A 20,127-nucleotide genomic window follows, 5' to 3' on the forward strand; every position below is an offset into this window, starting at 1 on the left:
ATTTTGTTGCATCGTAGACCTGTCTCTGCCCTTTCTCGCCCACTCTGGTGGGAGATGGTTAGGGCACAGACCACAAGCTATGCTAACTCAGGTAATTCAGAACTTCCAAAAGAAACAAAATCAAACAAAGAAAACCCAGCAGACCTCAAACCAGCCCCTCTTACATTCACCCAGATGTCCCAGCACAGATGGGAAGAGCTCAGAAGCCAGACACCTATAATACTACAGCTACCTCTGCTCCAGCACAGACACAACAGGGAAGGCCGCAGACAAATGGAAACCCTTGGCTTCCTGATCTGGAAAGAGAATACTGTAGAAATCGAGGCAGCAGAGTCAGCTGAGGGTACAGTGTCACTCAGTCTGGAGAAATCAGGAGAGACATGGAGCTGTTTTAACTTGAATCCATATTTTGCCCCTGTTCCTGAAAGGATTGGAAAAAGGAAGACACAGGATGGGTGTGGCCAGTTTCTGAAGGAGGTGCAGGTCCCACACAGAGGACAGCAGGGAGAGAAGGGGCCATAGATCAAACACTCTGAAGACTTGCAGGAAGCATCACTGTCACCCTGGATACCCAGCGACCACCAATGGGACTTCCCATCTCGGTGTCCCCAGAAAGAGCAGACTGTGGCTCTCTTGCCTAGTCCAAACCTCTCAGCATGGAGCCAATTACCCTGGGAGCCATACCCCAGGTGTGCTAAGCTGAAGCCCGGGAGAAAAGAACATCATACCTACATGCTAAGTTTTCACTGGGCGATAAAACATTCGCTGGCCTTAAAGACAGCACCAACCAGAGAGCAAACAAGAATTCCACTCAAGTCTAGCTTGGTGAACCATTGAGGGTAGCAGCTTCTTGCAGAGCATAGTTAAGAAGTTACTTACAAGAGCATGGATGACCCCAAGGCAACCACATCATCAAAAAACTTTCACACCAGTATGGATGGCACCCCCATAGTTGCTGTCATAGTTTGCTTTCTGTTGCTGTGATAAAGCACTAACCAAAACCAGAAAGGAAAGGGCTTATTTAGTTCATCTTACAGTTTATATATAGTTCATCAGGAAGGGAAGTTGGGTTAGAAGTCGAGTCAGGAACTGAAACAGAAGCCATGGAGAAGCCCTACTTACTGATTTGCTCAGCCTGTTTCTTATTCCACTCAGAACCATGTGCCCAGGAGATGGCAAACATCCCTAGTGACCTGGGCCCTCACACATCAATCATTAGTCAAGAAAATGCCCTAAACACTTGCAACCTAATGGAGGCATTTTCTCAGTTGAGGTTTTTCTTTCCAAATAACTCTAGCTTTTATCAAGTTGATTAAAACAAGAAAAGACTAGCCAGGACAACTACATAGATGGAACCACCACTTTGCTTACCCTTACACACTCCACATATGGCATCACCTTAAGACACCCTGAGACCATGTCGCAGCAGAAGGATCAGAATTATGCACAGCTAGGATGCAGATATAGGAAGGAGTGGCTGGACTCTTCTCTCCTTCTTCTTCTTCTTCTGTAAAGGACCATAAACAGGCCCCATCTTGAGGGTCATTTGCAGGCAGCCATAGCTACTCTGATTAAAATGATAATGACTGTTAGGCTCATGCTATAGAATCTCACTACAGCACAAAAAAGTTAGATGGCCAACATGTGATTGGAAAATCCCAAGAAACAGAAGTCCACAAAGACAAAAATTTATAACCTTCAGGTAATAATGTAAATTCCTTATAAATCAAGTGACACATTCAAATGCATGACAACCAAAGTTTCAAAATCATTTTTTAATGACTGTAAAATTCTTTGGTAAGAAAAATTATACCCAAATCACCAGGATGACAAAGACTGATGAGACCATTAGGCCTCAAATAAATTATTTGGTCTAAAACAATATGGAAATGTGCATACCGTCTAGTCTGACAACTCCATCTCTGAGACTTTTGCATTGGAAAAGGCACAAATGACTTCCAGAAAATTCTGTATAAGAATTGCCATATCAGCACAGGCTTCTATACAAATATTACAGGCTGGGAGGTTGAAATAACAAAACCTCATCGCCTCAGTCTTGTGAACACAAAGTCCAAGATGGAGGCATCTGGGTTCAGCCGAGACGGTTTCTTGTGAGCCCTCTTCCCCTTGGTTTTTAGAAGGTGGTCTTCCTTCCATACAGGTCTGTAGTCTTAGTGCCTCTTATAAGAATGATAGCCACATTGGGTTAGTGACCACCCTAACAACCTCATTTGCATTCGGATACATCTTTAAAGTCTCAGTTTCTAAGTTCAGACCCAGCCTGAGGCGTAGCAGGTTACAATCTCAGCCCTGAACATATGATCAGTATAGTGACAATAAAGAGTATAGCTGAGTCCTTCAGGCGAGCTTTCTACGTGCCCCTTGGTTGCCATAACTCAGTGGGTGCTATCCTGTTCACATGACAGAGCTATGGTTTAAAGAAACAATTGTGCTAAGATCTAAGGGATGTTACGATGCCATGACAACTGTCTGTGGGTGTCCCAGGGCCACATTTGTAAGCTACACTTTTCCAGGGACATGCTGACAATGAACATAAAGATACATCCACTTTTATCAAAGCACAGGCTGTGGAGAGAGCTTCTGTTTGACCTTTATATGATAGCTGTTGTTCAAAATATTCAATTTTCACAATTTAATCGGCAAAACAAAAACGCCATAAAAGCTACTTGCATGTTTAAAGAAAAACATCTACATCATTCCATATTCGAATGGTTGTCTTTTATTATTTTAAAAAGAAATGTCTACATCATTCCATATTCGTATGGCTGTCATTTATTATTTTATAGGCAGTTTTTTTTTTGCATGTTATGGGTGTTTTGCCTGCAAGTGTGTCTGTGTGCCATATGCGTGCAGTGCCTATGGAGGCAAGAAGAGGGTGTTGGACCCCTGGAACTGGAGTTATAGACAGTTGTGAGCCACCATGTTGGTCCTGCAAGTCAAACCCCTGTCCTGTGGAAGAGTAGCCAGTCCTCTGATGTCTGAGCCCTCTCTCCAGCCTTGTAGCTATCTTTTTCGATGTGTCTGTGTTGGGACAGTTTTATGCCATGGGCCTCACTGCTGACACTCTCGTTTTAGATGGAACTTGGTCAAAAAGGTGGACTTGCATGTGAGGTACAAGATTTTGAACTGAGATGAAAGCCTGTTATCCAACTCAGGTTCAGCCAGTGTAGCCAGTTTCCAACCAGAACCCTTCAACACACCGCAGTCCTTCTCAGTGGCCCTCCTTGCTCACTGCCTGTCTCCCAAGCTGTACTATTTTGACTGGAAGTTACTGTTGGTTTTGGATGACAGCTTTCTGCCCTTACAGATTCATGGCTTGCCTTGGTGGAAAAGAGGAAAAGAGGCACACCAGAGTGCTGAGATTTGAACAGTTTGAAAACTGCTAGAGAAAAAAAAAGTTAGGAAAAAAAAAAAAAGCTTGCAGCTTGGACTTGAGAATCAAATGCAAGAAGTAGTGATGACATCACAACTTCTGGACCAGAGCTGGTCTTTTCTACTTTAGGTGATGATGTCATCAGTCAGAGGTCTCAAATGTAAGTGCATAAGAGGCAAAACAGCAGCAAAATAAAGTAGAATAGCTCCAGGAAAACACGTTATGAGTGGCGGATCGTATAGATGCCAGAGCCACATGCCTAGGGCACAGGGAGGGGCTGCTTCCTCTTGTAACTGTGGCCACGCAGCAGTGAGGACCTAGTGCTTGAACTCAGTGTCTTGTAACAATTTATCAGTGTTCACAATTACTTTTTTTTTTAAATTTACACATATTAGGTAAAGTAGTAATGAGCTGCAGGCCCTACTTGGCTCCACAGGCTGTCAATTTGGGCCAGCTGGCATGATTCCTTATTGAGAAGAGTCCACCACCACACACACGCACTCTGTAAGAATAGTGACATCAAACAAGCAGGTGTATCCTAGACACTGGCCTCAGGTCACGTGGGGCTGGTGGCACCACAGGACACAGAGCACAGTGATGTCATCCATATCAGGTCAAGGATGCAGCCACCAAGATGTCTCTGAAGTCTAGACCCAGCACAGAAATCCTCCTCAGCAAGAGAGCAAGAGTAGTGACTAGCCCAGCAGAGTGATCAGGAGGAGAATAAAAGAAAGAGGAGGAGTGGGGCTCAGTGGTCAACAGAAAAATCAGAAACCGAGGCCTCACCATGGCTCAGAAACCAAGCAGCAATGCTCCTCTGCTTCCATTTCCTCACCTTATGGCCATTTTGGTGACCCCTCTGCCCACCCCTCTGACATCGAGACCCCACTTCCCGTTTGCCTCCTCTGATCCGAAACACTAAAATAGAATTAGAACAGAATAGAAATGGGTATTTTTCTGGGCTAGACACCAAAGTCTTTCCATGTGGCCATGACATCCATCATCCATCATCTCTCTCTGCTCAGGTTTCCTGCTTCTGCCACAGTAGGTGCTGACAAACACCACCTGGCTATACCCCAACTCTCCAAGAACCCCCTCATGGGTATGACACTTAGGATTTTCTTTTTTCTATAATGGAATCTAGTTAAGGCTAGGTCCTGTTTTTGTTTGTTGTTTGTTTTAAGCAATCATGAACTCTTTTTTTCCTTTAAATTAACATTTTAATACAAAATAATGATTTTCATCATGACATTTTCATATCACCGTACTTCTCTCGTACTTACCACCCCTACTGTCTTTCCTCAACTCTTCTCCCTTCCTGAACGACTCCACCCATCACCCCCAAACCAGTTCCTCCCACAGGCCAAACAGCCCCCACTGTGCTTTCACACAGAGTTACATCTACATTCTATTTAAGAAAGAAAACATGCAACATGCTGTCTTTCGATTTCTTTCTCTTCCTACCTCTCAGAACTCTTCTTCTCCAACAGTCTCCCTTCCATTCCATGCAAATACATGTGTACACGTGTATTTACACACACATAGGTATAGACATAGGTGATCTAGATACACATATACATACAGATTCTGTATGTGAGAAAAAGCACATGACATTTGTCTGTCTGTGTCTGCCTTATTACACCTAGCAGAACAATCTTCAATTCCATCAGTTCTACTACACATGACACCATTTTGTTTTTCTTTATGGATGAATCAAACTCCGTCATGTATATAAACCACATTTAAAAAATTCAATCATTGAATTCTGACATTTAAATTTCAAGTCTCTGCATTTTGAAATCTTGACAGTATTTACAACATTTATAAAAATGCAATGGGGGTAAAAACATCTGTATTTGTCTTATATAATTAAAGAACTAAGCTACATGAGTGTTTTTTTAATGTAGCTATGATAGTAACTATGGTGTTTGTGACTAATATTTGCTTTCAGCAAGATGATCAAATCAAATTTCTTCACATGAGCCAGGTGTGGTATTGCATGCCTTTGATCCCAGCACCCACAAAACAAAGCCAGGTCGAACTCTGTGAGTGTGAGATCAGTCTGATGTGAACAGTAAGTTCTGGGCCAGCCAGAGCCACATAGTGAGACCCTGCCTCAAAAAAAAAAATTAAAATTAAAATTAAAAAAAAGAAAGAAAGAAGAAAAAATAAATATCTTTTAAAAAACGCTTCTCTTGGGGTTCTGCCAAAATATACGCTGGCCTTATGGCTTTCGCACATCTTTCTCTTTGTATGTGCAATTTTTACACATGAATACAGTATCTAAAGCGTGTTAGGCATCTGCTGTAGGTCAGGGTTCAATCATGGTTTCATCATCTCAGCCTCTGGGCCTGATGTGGCACGTGGCCCAAAGCAAAGCCTTGGTAATGTTTGTGGAAAGTTTAAGTTCCCAGGAATATACCACTCTAGGTCCTCCTTCCATAAGCATAATTGTGAGGTATAAAATTCCACGGTACATTTATATTAAATACTGGCTATCCCGAAAAACTGTAGATCATTAGCTATAACCATCCAAGAATAATAACTCAGATAAATATTATTTCTCCATGTTGCGCAGCTAAGACCTTTTCCCCGGAGCTTGCTCACATTTGTGGAAAGTGTTTGGCTTCCCTGGAACCCAAACCTGTCTTTACCTCTCAGGCAATAGACACTCAGTGTAACGTAACCAATGCCTGGGCCACTATATCGAAAAACCAACCAACAAACAAACTCAAACACGGGGCCAGAGAGGTGGCTTAATGGTTAAGAACACTGGCTGCTCTTCCAGAGGAACCAGGATCGATTCCCAGCACTTACATGGTGATGCACAATCATCTATAACTCCAGTTTCAGGAGATTCAATACCCTCTTCTGGCCTGTAAGGGCACCGGGTACATGTATGTCTATGTGGCACACAGACATACATGCAGGCAAAACACGTAAAATAAAGCTTAACACACACACACATACATACCACCACCACTGCCATACGCTGACAGGGCTGAGTAGGAAATTATCACATCAAATTTCTTCATAGATAATTAGAGTGTTCTAAAAGCAGATACAGACAAGTGCTGGCTTCTCCCCCTGCTGCTCCTTCAGGTCCGTGGGGCCCACATGTGGTCACCTGAAGCCAAGCTCTTGAGTGACCCTAGAGGTAACTTCACAGGGCAGCAGCTAGTCCAGAGCCACCTGACAGCAGTGTTCTTTCCTAACTGCTCCCTGGCCCAGTTTTCAAGCCAGTCAGTTCCCCTTCCTGAGTAGCCCACCACCTTCAACCACTCCTGTACCAGTGTCCCACAGCTGAAGTCACCATGTACAAGCCCTGATCACTCCAGAGACAACGATGGGCCTCAAAGCCTGCTGACGTAACTATACAAAGCCAGACCGGTCCTGTTGGTTATTGTTCTCATTGCTGCGATGAAATACCTGACAAAAGCAACTTAGGAAAGAAGCGTTTATTGTGGCTCACGGGTTGAGAGCACAGTCTACTGTAGCAGAACAGTGATGGCAAGCAGGTCTCTGGGGATGACAGCAAGAATGTGAGGCGCCTGGACACATTGCACCCAGTCAATAAGCAGAAAGAAATGCTAATGGCCATCCTGCTTCCTTCTTTTTATTTCATCCAGAACCCACACCTTCTGGGGTAGTACCACCCACATTCAGAGCTGGTTTTCTCTCCTCAGGTTAATCCCCAAGGCATGTCTGCTATGTGATTCTAAATCCTTTCATGTCCTCAGTGAACATTAACCTTCATGCCTACAGGCCTGCTTCTTTTATTTCATCTGCTCCTCCCCTCAGAAACTACCATGAAGGTGCTTGACCACAGTCCCCACTCCTGCTGCTGCTGGACAGGCCCTCTGGGGTGCTCTGAGTGGTCCCATGTGTCTTGCTGTGCTCTCAACAAAAAGCAATCACATAACTATAAAACTTTTGCAGGCCTCTTTCTCTTGATTGCCATCTGCCCCTCCTCCATTCCCATTCCCACATAATATGGTCCAATCATGGCTGGGCAGATAGAAGCAATTTGAAGGTTATTCTTGACTGTGAATGTCTGGTGACTGCTGGCAACCGACTGTAACACACACACACACACACACACACAAAAGGTGTTCACAAGAGCTTTGTTGAAGACACAGAGAAGTGACTCAACATGTAGGTTAGGGAAAATGATAGTTTCCTTGTATAAAAACAAAAAAGGTCACACCCCAAGAAATATGTCATTTATATGCTCCCAGAAGGTACTTTTCTTGGCACAGATACATCACAGGGTGCTGCTCAGCGAGCACCATGCCCTCGTTGCCGCGAATCTCATGTCGTGGTGAACATAGGACAGGCAAAAGATAGCCTTTCCGTGGAAAGCAGGGTGCTGGGGAGTGACTTGAGTGCTTGAGTGGTGTGAGTGACCACTCACTTTCCAGAGACTGCGTGGCAAGCCTTCTAGGCTCCAATAAATGGGCACTGTTGTAAAGCGGGAAGGTCAGACCCTGGTGGTGGGGACGAAGCATTACCCCTCCTCGCATCTTCCAAGCGCTGGTGCCTTCTAAGAGGGTCTTAACTGTTGTTGGCATTTTCTCAGAGCAAGAGTGAGAGTAGCATGAGCTTCCCAGAATCTCTCTGGGTCATGAGTAGGCATTCTCACAGAAAGTGCTCTTAGATCTTCCTATTCCAGATCAGAACACTGCAAGTTAACAAACCACTTCAAGCTTCTTCAGGATAGACACTCAGTATGGCAGAGCGTTTAAATAGAGCTCATGACATCCACACCATGTACAGTTGCTGGAGGGCAGAATTCACAACACTCCACACTCAGCTACTGAGCTCCACTTGTACTACGCACAAAGATTCTCCGGGTACCATCAAGGCTAACTATTGAGTGGCACTTCACAGCTGCTTCCTGAGGGGGAGGGTGGTGGAGGGGGGGGGCTCTTCCTAGTCATACCAAATTTTCTCTTCCCAAATCCCTTAATATGGCCATACCTAACACCCTCTAGGCACAAAGTCAGATTTTCTATCAAGGTCCTCCTCTAGAATCTAGTCACCTACTTTCTCTGCCTCCCTTGCAGCTATAGGTGATCATGTGATTCATTTATAATTGAGAGGTCTGATAAAATTCTTATCTTTTCTGATAGATTGACCTAAATACCGCTGAAGGCCTTGTTCCTTGCCCAGAGTTGGATGCATATGGAGATAGATGTTTACATGTGAGAATCATACATGTTAATGGTTGAATTATATGAAGGACAGAAATCACGCATCTTAACAGTCAAGTGTCCTTCCTGAAAACTGGTTCAAATCTACAACAAGCCCGAGAAAAGATGGGAAGGTAACAGAAGAAGCCAACCTGTCACCTCACAGACAGGCATCGATGCACCACAGAGCAAAGAGAGGTGGCAAGGAAGGCATCCTCTAATACACACACAGAATTTCTCAAGGCAAACCCAAACAATAAACACCGACTTGAAAAGGTGCTCAGGGATCCCAGGGAGTTTTCCCTTGTGCCTTCTGTTGTGGGGGTTTTCATTAGCACCAGGTGGGGAAGGAAAGCTTGACTTAGCAGGAGCTAGATGACAGCACAGGACATAAGGAAGTGTTCCCAGGGCAAGTGGCCCTGCTGTTGCCTCAGTCAAGCCTAACCATGGGCATCCAATACTAAATCACACAGCTCGTGCACTTTCCCTTCACCCAAGGGAAAACTAGAAGTGGTTTGTGGAGTGTTCTACTTTTATTTTTTAAATGAGTATCAATATGCAGTTTGTGGGGTCACAGTGATTCACACTGAAGAGACCGGAGAACCTGGAACCTTCCTGACCTGGGCCAGCACAGAGTCTCTGCTTGGCCAAAACCCAGGGAAAGTGACATCTTTAGGCACAAGCATTGACTTCTCTGAGTCTCCGTTATTTTCAACTATAACATGGGGATAGCATTGACTTATGTGAAATGTCTCCTTTTGTAGTTCAAAACAATGGTTTCTGCCCAACCTGAGTGCAGGTTTCAGGGTTTGTTTTGTTTTTTTTTATAGGAGAAATTTATTTTGCATAGGCACCCAAATCACCACCATTGAAAAAGACCATTAGCTCTGAATGGCAACAGGAGTCTTCAAAGCCGCCCTTGCACTAATTTGCACATTAAATTACAAGGCAGCAACTGGAATCACTCCTTACAATGCAAGGCCCACCTGAGACCTACTAATCTAAAACAGGAAGCCATGGCCAGCAATGTGCAGTTTGATGAGAGCCCCACAGAGGATGACTCAAGTTTTAAAAGAATTTTTTTTTTCCTCCTAGAAATGAATCAGATTTTAGTTCTGGGTGGCTTTGAGTTAAAATGAAAAGTCTACCTAAGCCCAATTAGAGTGTGCCTCTCCTTACCAAATCAAGGGGGTTATTAAAAAAGTGAGTCACCTGGTCTTTGTTCTTAGCAACCTAGAAGAAACCAAGGCAGCTCTGACCCCAGCTGACTAAGAGCTGACACTGATGGAAATGCCATGAGTTAGCACAAGGGGTCTTTGCTCCATTGTCCCAGATTTCTTGCAAAGCTCCCGGCATGTGAGCTCCTGACGAAGAACCTGGCCTCTGCACAGAGGGGCTCCCATGACTCACCCCTCAGGATGTAGTTCTGATAGTTCTGATCCGCCTCAGCTCCCACCTTGATCAAACATGTCAGGCCTTCAGCCATGACAAATTCGTGCACCAAGTCCTTGTCATCCTGGCAGAAGAAAAGATGATAGAAATGAAATGAATTTTTTTAAGTGTTCACATCCCTGTCTACCTTCTATCCATGCTACATTATTCATACTCTTCAGGAAACTTTAAAGTAAAATGACCCTGAGGAGATTCTGCTCCATTCAAATGAAGTGTCTTAACATTAAACATTTTTTTAATATAATTTTTTTCAGACAATACATTTTGATCATGTTTTCCCCCATCCCCCAACTCCTCCTAGAGCCTCTTCACCTATGGTTTTCTGTTTTGTTTTGAAATTTATTTTTGAGGGTTTTTTTTTGAGAGAGAGAGAGAAAAAAAAGTGCACATGAGTGGGCATCAAACTCTTGCCTAAGGAATTTTACAAGTCTTCACTAAAGACATCTGCTAAAGACCAATTATTGTTTTCTGGGCAATCTAACAAAGATGAAGCAAACAAATCGCTTGCCTGTCCGGAAGATTTACACTGTTCTGCTTTTCCTTCTTCAAGCTCTCCAGACGCCAGACCCCCCACAGGACCCAACATGCTGGGCGTGTGAAACTTCTGTGTGCAGCTTCTCACTACAGGAGCATCCAGTGCCCACGCGACCCGTCAAGAAAAGCACACTCCTGGGATAGCCTTGGCATGGCAGTTTCAACAAGAGGCTTGTGCATGCTCTGTTGACCAAGAGGCCTCTTCTCTTGCCTTGCATGGCTGGTTGCTCAGGGAAAGAGTACAGAAGCAGCTCTTCCCCTATAGCAGCCCACCATCCTTGGAAGCAGCTGCCTTGGTCAGTAGAAGGCAGGACATAGAGAGAAACTCAGGACTGCTAAACTAGTGGCTCTCAATGAGAGCTCTCCACAAAGGCTCAGCAGGGGACCCTTGAAAGCCCCTTAGAGATCCTCACAGGAACTCATCACATAAGCAAACTGGCCCATACTTCTGGCTGAGGAAGAGGGAGCTGCAGTAGAGAGAGCTCTGAGGCTGTATCAAAGCCTTCTTACTTCTAGGTAAGCTGGAGATTCTAAGAGGGACCCATCCTCTCCTTCACGTGAAGACTGTCTGGAGATCTTTAAAAGGGCAAGGGAGCAGGACTCTATGTAGAAGCACTGGATTGGAACTGCTGAACTGAGACCCAAGCTGTGCTACTCAATACTCAAGAAACACTATCTCCTACAACTCTCTTTACAGATAGTCTAAGACTCCAGAGGGCAGGAAACAGAGAAATAGAACACACTTGGCCCGGAACCCTGAACTATGTCTGGCCAGCCCTCAACCTGGGAAGTTGCTATAAAACCAAATTCTGGGGAGCAGTATTTCTACTGCTGGTTCCTTCCACTGAGATAGGGACATTTCCTAGATTAGTGAGCACCTCGTCTGCAATGCAGGGAGGATACAACAGGAACATCCATACTTAGTTATAACAAACAACGGAGCAGAAACTTCACAAACGAACCCCAGCAATGAGAATACAGAAAGCCAAAGGAGTGATGGAGGACCTCGACAGTCATAACAACCATGGTTTATCACTAAAAAAGAAAATAGATGACCTGGAACAATTCTCCCGTCTCGACATGCAATCAACCACTTTATTATATGACATTTTTTCATTTATATGGATGGGAGTTTTGAGCTAAATGTGGGCAGACATAGTACAGGTCTCTGGGAAGCGATGTTGTGAGGCAGGGTCAGCGCCAGCTCGGGGGTAGCGGGAGCAAGGCTGAACATAATGAAAGACAGCTGTGTGAACTCAGACTTTGAGATAATCATGGCTGGGGAAGAAAGAGAAAATGGGACAGTATCGTGAGTCTTTGGAAAATTACTTTACACTGGTAGGTATAAAGGAAATAAAAAAATACTTCTCCCTCCCTTCGTCCCCTTTTCCAGCAGCGTATGTGAAAACTGGACATGCAGATGAGCTCATGTCTAGTCAGGAGGGTTTTCTAAGCATGTAACAAATGTTTATTGCTTTAACTAAAACTAGATTCACACATGACTTCATGGTGAAAAAGTGCGAACAAGCTCTCAAGAAACCACTCAAGCTAATCACTAATATTAATATACCAGAGAGCTGAGTGTCTGGCAAAGGCTCTCGGAAAAAAGCACTGGACAGGCCAGACGGTGTTCATGAGACTAACTCAGACCCTTTGCTAAAAATGCATGGATCCGTGTAGATAAGATGCCGTGGAAGGAGATACTTGAGGATAATAAATGTGGAGAAAGTCTTCCAAATTGGCAAAGTCCTAGATTTTAAATACATATCCTGAAATGCATAGGCACTTACACATGATTCTTAAGACACAGGCTTTAGACAATTATGAAATTAAAATGTTCTCACCATCTGATAAGGGATTACTGCCACACTCCAGAATTTTCTGTAGGAGCTATTCATTGAATTATTATTTTTTAAGTATTTTTCTTACAATTACTTTGTGTATGTGTGTGTATGTACATGCACACATGTCAAAGTGCATTATACTGCACCCAGGTGGAGATCAGTGGCAGCTTCTGCGAGTTGGTTCTCCATCCATTTTCTGGGCTTGGGGTATCTAATTCAGGGTTTCAAGCCTCACAGCAAGTGCCAATAACCCTTGAACCAGCAGCTGTGTTTTATTGTCTTTGACTTGGGTGTTGTTGTTGTTGTTGTTATTGTTGTTGTTGTTTTTAGTTGAGTACCATTTTTAATAGGCAATTAGTTTTTTCTTTTTTTAATTAATTTTGTTGTTGTTATTGTTAATGCCTATTAATCAAGAAAATCTAACTCAATCCAAATGACCAATGTCTTTCTTTTTTAAGCTTTTAAAAGAAGAGTTTCTAAAGAACCTCCTTGCCTAGAAAACTCAAGAGATGATGAAGATGCGGAACCAAAAATATGGAAGGCACCAACCTGAGCCTTCCACAGCAGGCTGCCTGTCAGATGCAGTTAACCTTTTGACTGCTCTTGACTGTAGTTTTCTGTTCCTGTGTGTGATCTTCAAACCAGACTCAAAACTCCTGGTAGCAAGCACCTTCCTTCATATTTGTCTACACAGTGCTAGCCTAGCTGTTCAAAAACCCTTTCATGAGTCGCTGGGACTTCCCAGAGACTCATACTCCAACCAAGGACTATTCATGGAGATAACCTAGAACCTCTGCACAAATGTAGCACATGATAGTTCAGTGTCCAAGTGGGTTACATAGTAATGGGAAGAGGGACTGCCTCTGACATAATCTGATTGGTCTGCTCTTTGATCCCCTCCCCCTAAGGGGGGAGCAGCCTTACCAGGCCACAGAAGATGACAATGCAGCCACTCCTGATGTGATCTGATAGACTAAGATCAGAAAGAAGGAGAAGAGGACCTCTCCTATCAGTGGACTTGGGGAGGGGCATGCATGAGGAAGGGAGAGGGTGGGATCGGGAGGGGGTAAGGAAGGGGCTTATGGGGGAATACAAAATGAATAAAGTGTAATTAATAGTAAAAAAAATTAAAAAAAACCTTTCATGAATCAACAGGAGAAACTCAAAGGGCACACACCAAGGGGTACATAAGTTCAAAGACTGTATAATAAGTCTGCACAAGTTTATTTGGTTTTCTTTCTAACTTTTCAACTTAGGAAAATCTCACTGTATGTAAAACAAATAATCCCACGAACATAGGTGTGAATGAACCCACAGCAGTCTTGTCTTATCTATAATTCTATCTTCTCCTACTATATAACCAGAAGCAATTCGCAGACTGCATGTCCAACTATGGAAACATTGTTAAAATGGGTATTCATAAGACATATTTTAAGGTTAAAAAAATTACCAGACATATGGTCAGTCATCACTATTTATTCAAATTGTCTTGGTTAGTTATTGTCAATTTCAAGAAATTACCCAGATCAGATTGACCTGTGGCCATGTCTGTAAAAGATGGTCTGGATTGATGACTGGCATGGAAAGGCCCAGCCCACTGTGGCTAGTACCATTCTTACGCAGCTTTGTCTCAGCTATGTAAGAAAGCTGGATGAACACGAGCCAGAGATTAAGTTAGTAAACAGCATTCCTCCATGATTCCTACAACCAGGCCTTAAGTTCCTGCCCTCACTTCCTTCAACAGTAGACTATGACCTGGAAGTGTAAGCTGAAATAAACACTTTCCTTGCCTAAGTTGCTCTTGGTCAGAGTGTTTTATTACAGCCACAGAGCTCAAACCATGACAAGGTCCATGTATGGTAATTCATTTTTACGAGTCTAAAACTCAGAAACATCGATTTAATGGAAGATAACAAGCCTACCCTCATTAGCTTCCATGTTGAAGAAAGTCATTCATCCTGTAGAGCAGCCCACAGTTTGGTAGATCATTTTCCTGAGGTGATGTTTAACATGTGCCTCTGTCTTCAAGTATTTGTAGTTGGATTCATGTCTGAACCCAGTGCTGATCTGTTGTCTTGACCACATCATACTTTATACTTCCATCAGGAGGTACCTAATATCTGGTGGCACCTTGTTTCTGTCATGTTAGCAACTTTTGTTGTATTATTAATTCATTAATGGATTCATTAGGAGCCACAAACAGTGGCTTTCTATTGTTCTTCATTACCTACAAAGGCTTTAGTTTTTTTAAAGGAGACGTTCTTAAAGTTCAACAGGAAAAGGCAAGAAGAATGTGAGATTCTGAACGCTTACGCTTTTCCCAGTACGTAGTCCACTAGCACCCACTTCCTACTCTTTCTGTCTATCATTGTTAGTTTTAGTGTCCTGGTGAATGTGTTCATCAGTGCAGTTTCTCTGCCTGTCCAAATCCACAGCAATTATTTTGACTGATATGTATTATTCGATCTCTGGACAACAGTGGGCAACCCTTCAGTTTGCTTCTGAGAGCTTTGGGGAAGAAAATTTTAGTGTTATCTCATAGATAGCTCCCTGCTTTCCATGTGATAAGAAGATACAAGTTTATTATGACATGACAGAGGAACCATGCTCCCAGCAATGGACTCAGGGTGTGGGAGAAAAGAGGACATATCTTTAGAAATTTCCACCAGGAAAGGGATCCCATCCTGGAAAGAAGTGACAGCATGACTGAACAAATTTAAAGAAAGTGAGAATGTGTGGGTTAGATTTTGAGAATGGCTGGGTTAGATTTTTTTTTTGCCCACCTTTTTGCCTAGCCCCTCTTAGCAGGGAGAGGTGGGTGGAAAGGGGAATAAAGGTGGAGAATTTTACAAGAAGAACAACAAAGTCAAGCCCATGGGGGCTCATAAAGACTTAGCCACCAACCGAAGTGCATGCATGGACTGGATCTAGGTCCCCTACACATATGTAACTTGGTCTTCATGTGGGTCCCCTAGCAAGTGGCGTAGGGGCTGGTTCTGACATGGACTCTGTTGCCTGCTTTTGGATCAGTTTACCCCAGCTGGGTTGCCTTGTCTGGCCTTGGTGAAAGAGGATATGCTTAGTCCTGATGTGACTTGATGAACCAGGGTAGGTTGAGGGGGTATGTGTTCCCCATTTCTGAAGAGAAGGAGAGAAAGGGGAAAGAAGAAAGAAGGTAGAAGGGTGGGACTAGAAGGAGAGGATAAAGGCTGTTATAGAGATGAAAAGTGAATAAAGCAATATTTAAAAAAAAAGAAGATAAGAATGTGTGAGTGGGTTAGATTTTTTTCCCCCACTTCTTTGCCTAGTCCCTCTCAACAGAGAGAAACTCACTCAGGCTAAAAATACCATCAACAAAGAAAAACTTTTAAAGACATGAATAAGACAGGAATTGAAGGAAAATAGAATGTATACATGAGTGTAAAATTATAATGGGAAAAATAGTGAGCCTAGACAGCTATACTCCAAGTAAAGGTCACCTTCACAAACCCACAGCTTTCCTCTCCCCACTCTGACTCATGAGTATCCGGAGCCTGGCTTAACCATTTACTAAGCTTGGGATTCTCTCAGTATAGGGATGAGAGGAAGGCTTGGTGTGTATTGAGTGTTAGGAGGAAACTGGCAGTGAGGGGCCTGCATGTCCATAAGGGAACACACGCACAATAGCAGGCTTTACAATACCAAGACCTGGAACTAAGCAAACCATCCACCCAGAGGAGAATGAGCAGAACACATGAGCTCAATGCATGTATGATACAGCCACACCTCCAGCCATTCACTCTCCGTGAACGAGCCAAAGCAGGATATGTGTGACATGATAACTTGTGCGTGAAGCTAATGCCAAAGATTGTCACGTATTGTGGCTTTCTGCCACTAGGATGGAAACGTGAATGTGTACAAGAACACGAAATGCAGCTATTGGTAGAGAGGAGAGCTGGGTGTGGGAAGCAGGTAGTGACTTGAGGGCAAACCTTTAATTACAACCAAATGGGTTTTAAAAAAATACTGGAATATAGAATAAAATATTATTTGTTTATGTTGCTTTTACCTTTTATACTAAAAAATATTTGACATAAAATATTCTCCTCCGGAATTTTTATCTGATTTTGTGTGTGTGGGGGTGTGTGTGTGTGATGTGGGTATACGTGTTTCTATGTGTGTGGACACATGGAGGAAGGATGCAGGCACATGTGGAGGCCGGTGGTTGGTGTCGGCTGGCTTTCTGCAGTTCCTCTCCACCGTAGATACTGTGGCAGAGTCTCTTGCCTGAATCCAGAGCTCACCAGCTCAGCTATAGCGGTCATCCAGATTCGCTAGAATCCTAGTTCTGCTGAACACTGGGATTCATGGCAAGCCATCGCGCCCACCCAGCATTTGCCTGCGTGCTGGAGATCCAAACTGGTTCTAGCCTTTGCCCAGCAAGCCCACTGCCCACTCTGCCACCTCCTCAGTCCCTCAGCCCCTGACCTAACTTGCAATGGCCTCTAAACACATTTTCCTATTTGTAACAAATGCAGGTGTAAGCTTGTATGTATCTAATTCCCCAGCAAAGCAAACACGGGACTGTAGTATTTTGATTTTCGTTTTTTCCTTTTTACCTGAAATATCTGCTTCAGCGAGAAAAGGGCCCTTCTTAGATCTCGGCCGCTGGAGTTGTACAGCTTTTCTGAAATAAAGAAAACAACAATTAACTTAGTTGGCTCCATGGATGGTACAAACATAAGAAGATATGAAGGATGACATTTTTTACCAGAGGATGATGACAATGCAGCCTCTCTGTCCCCTCCCAAACTGCCTGGACATCAGAGACCAACAGGCCTGCTATCGCTAGAGTCCCCCAGATGGTTAGAGGTCAGTGTAAGCACACAAGGAAAAAACACCCAGAGCCAAACGTCACTTGAAAGCAGCTGTCCTACCACAGCAAGCCCAGGAGTTGCTTACACATTTGAAGTGCAAGAAAATAATCTTAAATCCAAAGTTTATGAAAAGAATAGAGGCCTCAAGGGAAAAAATAAAATTCTCAAGGTAACACAGGAAAATACAGTCAAAAAGGTGAAAGAATCGAACAAATCCCTTAAAGAAATTAAATACAGGAAATTGCAATCAAACAGGAGAAGGAAATGAACAAAACTGTTCAAGACCTAAAAATGGAGCTAGATGCAATAAAGAAAACACAATCTGAGGTAATCCTGGAGATGGGAAAATGATAGGAAATACAGACACAAGCATCACCAACAGAATACAAGAGATGGAGGAGAGAATCTCAGGGGTGGAAGATATGGTTGAAGACATCAATACATCAGTTAAAGAAAATGCTAAATCTAAAAAGCTCCTGACATAGAACATTCAGGAAATCTGGGACACTATAAAAAGACCAAACCTAAGAATAATAGGAATAGAACATGGAAGAGACTCCCAGCTCCAAGGCCCAGAAAATATTTTTAACAAAAACCATAGAAGAAAACTTCCCCAACTTAAAGAAAGAGATGCTTATAAACACACAAGAAGCCTACAGAACTCCAAACATATTGGACCAGAAAAGAAAATCCTTCTGCCACATAATAATTGAAACACTAAATATGAAGAACAAAGATTCATTTATTTGTATTCTATGTGTACAGGTGTTTTGCTTGCATGTAAGTTTGTACAGCACATGTGTGCAGTGCCCACAGAAACCAGAAGAGGACATCAGATCCTTTGAAACTGTAGCTACAGACATTTGTTAACTACAATGTGGGTGCTGGGAATTGAATCCAAGTGCTCTGTGGGAGCAACACACACCCCTAACCACAGAATAACCAATCTCTCCAGGCCAGAAAGTCACAAAATCTCAATGTAGTTTTTGTTGTTGTTGTTTTGGGATATTTTTAGTATCAAATATCAAAAGAACAGCTAAAATCTATGATAATATTACATATTTTTACTAAAATATTTTCTCAGACATTCTTTTTTTAAATTCCATATTCTATAGAGTATAAGGTAGACTTTATGCCAGAAATCCAAATCCCACATGTGATCTTTGAGTGGCATCTTTCTTTATCCTTCAGACAAAGGACTGGTAGCCATTTCATGTTTAGAGGCTGGGTACCCTCTCCTCAAGTTCTCCAAATCTATTCACACAACCACCATGTGAACAAGTATCACTCGCTGGCTCCTCTGTCATGGGAGAGCCATGGCAAACCATCTCCAGTAGAACAGAAGTCATACTATCAGTTACTTTCCTGGTTGTTGAGACAGAACGCCTGGCAGAAGCAACCTCAGAGTTTGCTTAGGTACCTGTTCTGGGAGAGGTAGATCCCACTGTGGTAGGGAAAGCATGGCTCAGTCAGGCAGTTCTCACACCTGGTAGTTCAGAAAGCAGGGAACTCACACAAGGGGCAGGGCAGATCATAACCCTCAAACCACGAGTGACCCAATTCCTTTAACCAGACTGCACTCCTCAAATTTCCAAAACCTTCCAAAACAGCATCATCACCTCTGGAGACCAAGTACTCAAAGACATGAGACTGTGAGGGACAATTGACATCCACTGTCTTTGGAAAGATAATGCATCCATAAGACGTTCCTGCTCTGAAGTGAGCTGTGGCCTCTGAGTGCAGCACTGGATTCAAAGGATTCAAAGTCATGGTGGAAAGCCTCTTTGTCTAACCTGACTGCCCTATTGCTCTCGGCATACATATCCAGAAGTGCCTTTCAGTTAGAGGCTCAGGGAAGATGAAACGAGGATATTTGTAAGCAACACATCACTTTTACAGAAGGTATAATGCCTGCTGGTGGACCACAGTCCAGCAGGCATCTTACAGCTCAGATAGCCTACCCAGACCAACAATAGGTAAAAGTCTTGCTCCACTGATATGTGACTGCAGAGAACCTACAGACCAAAGAAGAATTCCTGCTCACAGGCCAGGTCCTGGTGTTCTTGCTCCATAGCGAACTACCACCAATTAGTGGGAAGTGTCACTTGAGTGACAGTAAGTTCAAAAGCCAGGCATCTGTCTGTGTCAAGTCCAGGCTTCCCTAGGCAGAAACTCAGACTGATCATGGCTGAGCAGATCCATATTCATCTTAGAGTACAAAAGGTCCATTTAGGAACCTCTCAGCTCCCAAAGGGTGTGGATGCTAACAGTCTTGAGTCTGTTCTTCCAGAACTCTCACCACTTCTTTGGAAGCAGCTGTCTACACAAACCCCAGCAAGGTTTCCCACAGAGTGACTGGTAGCCATGGCCTTCCCTACTTCTGCTGACTTCCTGTATTCTGAGCCTCACATGTCTGTTTTGGCGGCAGAAAGTTCCACACGCACATAGAACTTCAGCCCACGATTAGTTGCTAAGTCAACAAGGCAAGGAAGACAACCTCGGTTTGATATTTGGAGAAAGCAAGACCAGGTCTTTTATGGGTGAAAGAGTGAGGAGATTACAGCCCATTTAATCAGTGAATGATTGTGGAGAAACAGAATCTAGTTGTATTTGAGAAGGAAGGGGAAAAGTACATCTAGAATGCTATATTTCATTCCATAAAACCACGACACATTTTCTCACCAAAACGTCAAACCCAGGAACCAAGAGCTTCACGAGAAGACTTAGGTGAAGACATGGGAGCCCCTCCTTTGCTGAGGGGATACAAGGACCTCCCTCCACCCTTGGGCTGTCACTTGAACAGGCAAGAGGGCAGTCACACCTGAAGTTCTGTGTGCATTGGCTACAGAGAAGGC

At 43.4% G+C, this 20,127-nt stretch overlaps 1 protein-coding gene across 8 annotated transcripts in view; it reads right to left on the reverse strand.

The window, feature by feature from the left end:
• Fhod3 (formin homology 2 domain containing 3) overlaps positions 1 to 20,127 on the reverse strand; it is a 410,673-nt gene that overhangs the window by 213,698 nt on the left and 176,848 nt on the right. For all 8 annotated transcript variants that reach the window (XM_060377581.1, XM_060377579.1, XM_060377576.1 and 5 more), the window contains exons 4-5: positions 17,015 to 17,082; positions 9,997 to 10,102 (exon numbers count right to left, since the gene is read on the reverse strand). In XM_060377581.1, coding sequence (XP_060233564.1) covers positions 9,997 to 10,102; positions 17,015 to 17,082 — 174 coding nt within the window. The remainder of the gene's footprint in view (positions 1 to 9,996; positions 10,103 to 17,014; positions 17,083 to 20,127) is intronic.

This window comes from Meriones unguiculatus, chromosome 2, assembly GCF_030254825.1.
Source record: "Meriones unguiculatus strain TT.TT164.6M chromosome 2, Bangor_MerUng_6.1, whole genome shotgun sequence".
NCBI lineage: Eukaryota > Metazoa > Chordata > Mammalia > Rodentia > Muridae > Meriones > Meriones unguiculatus.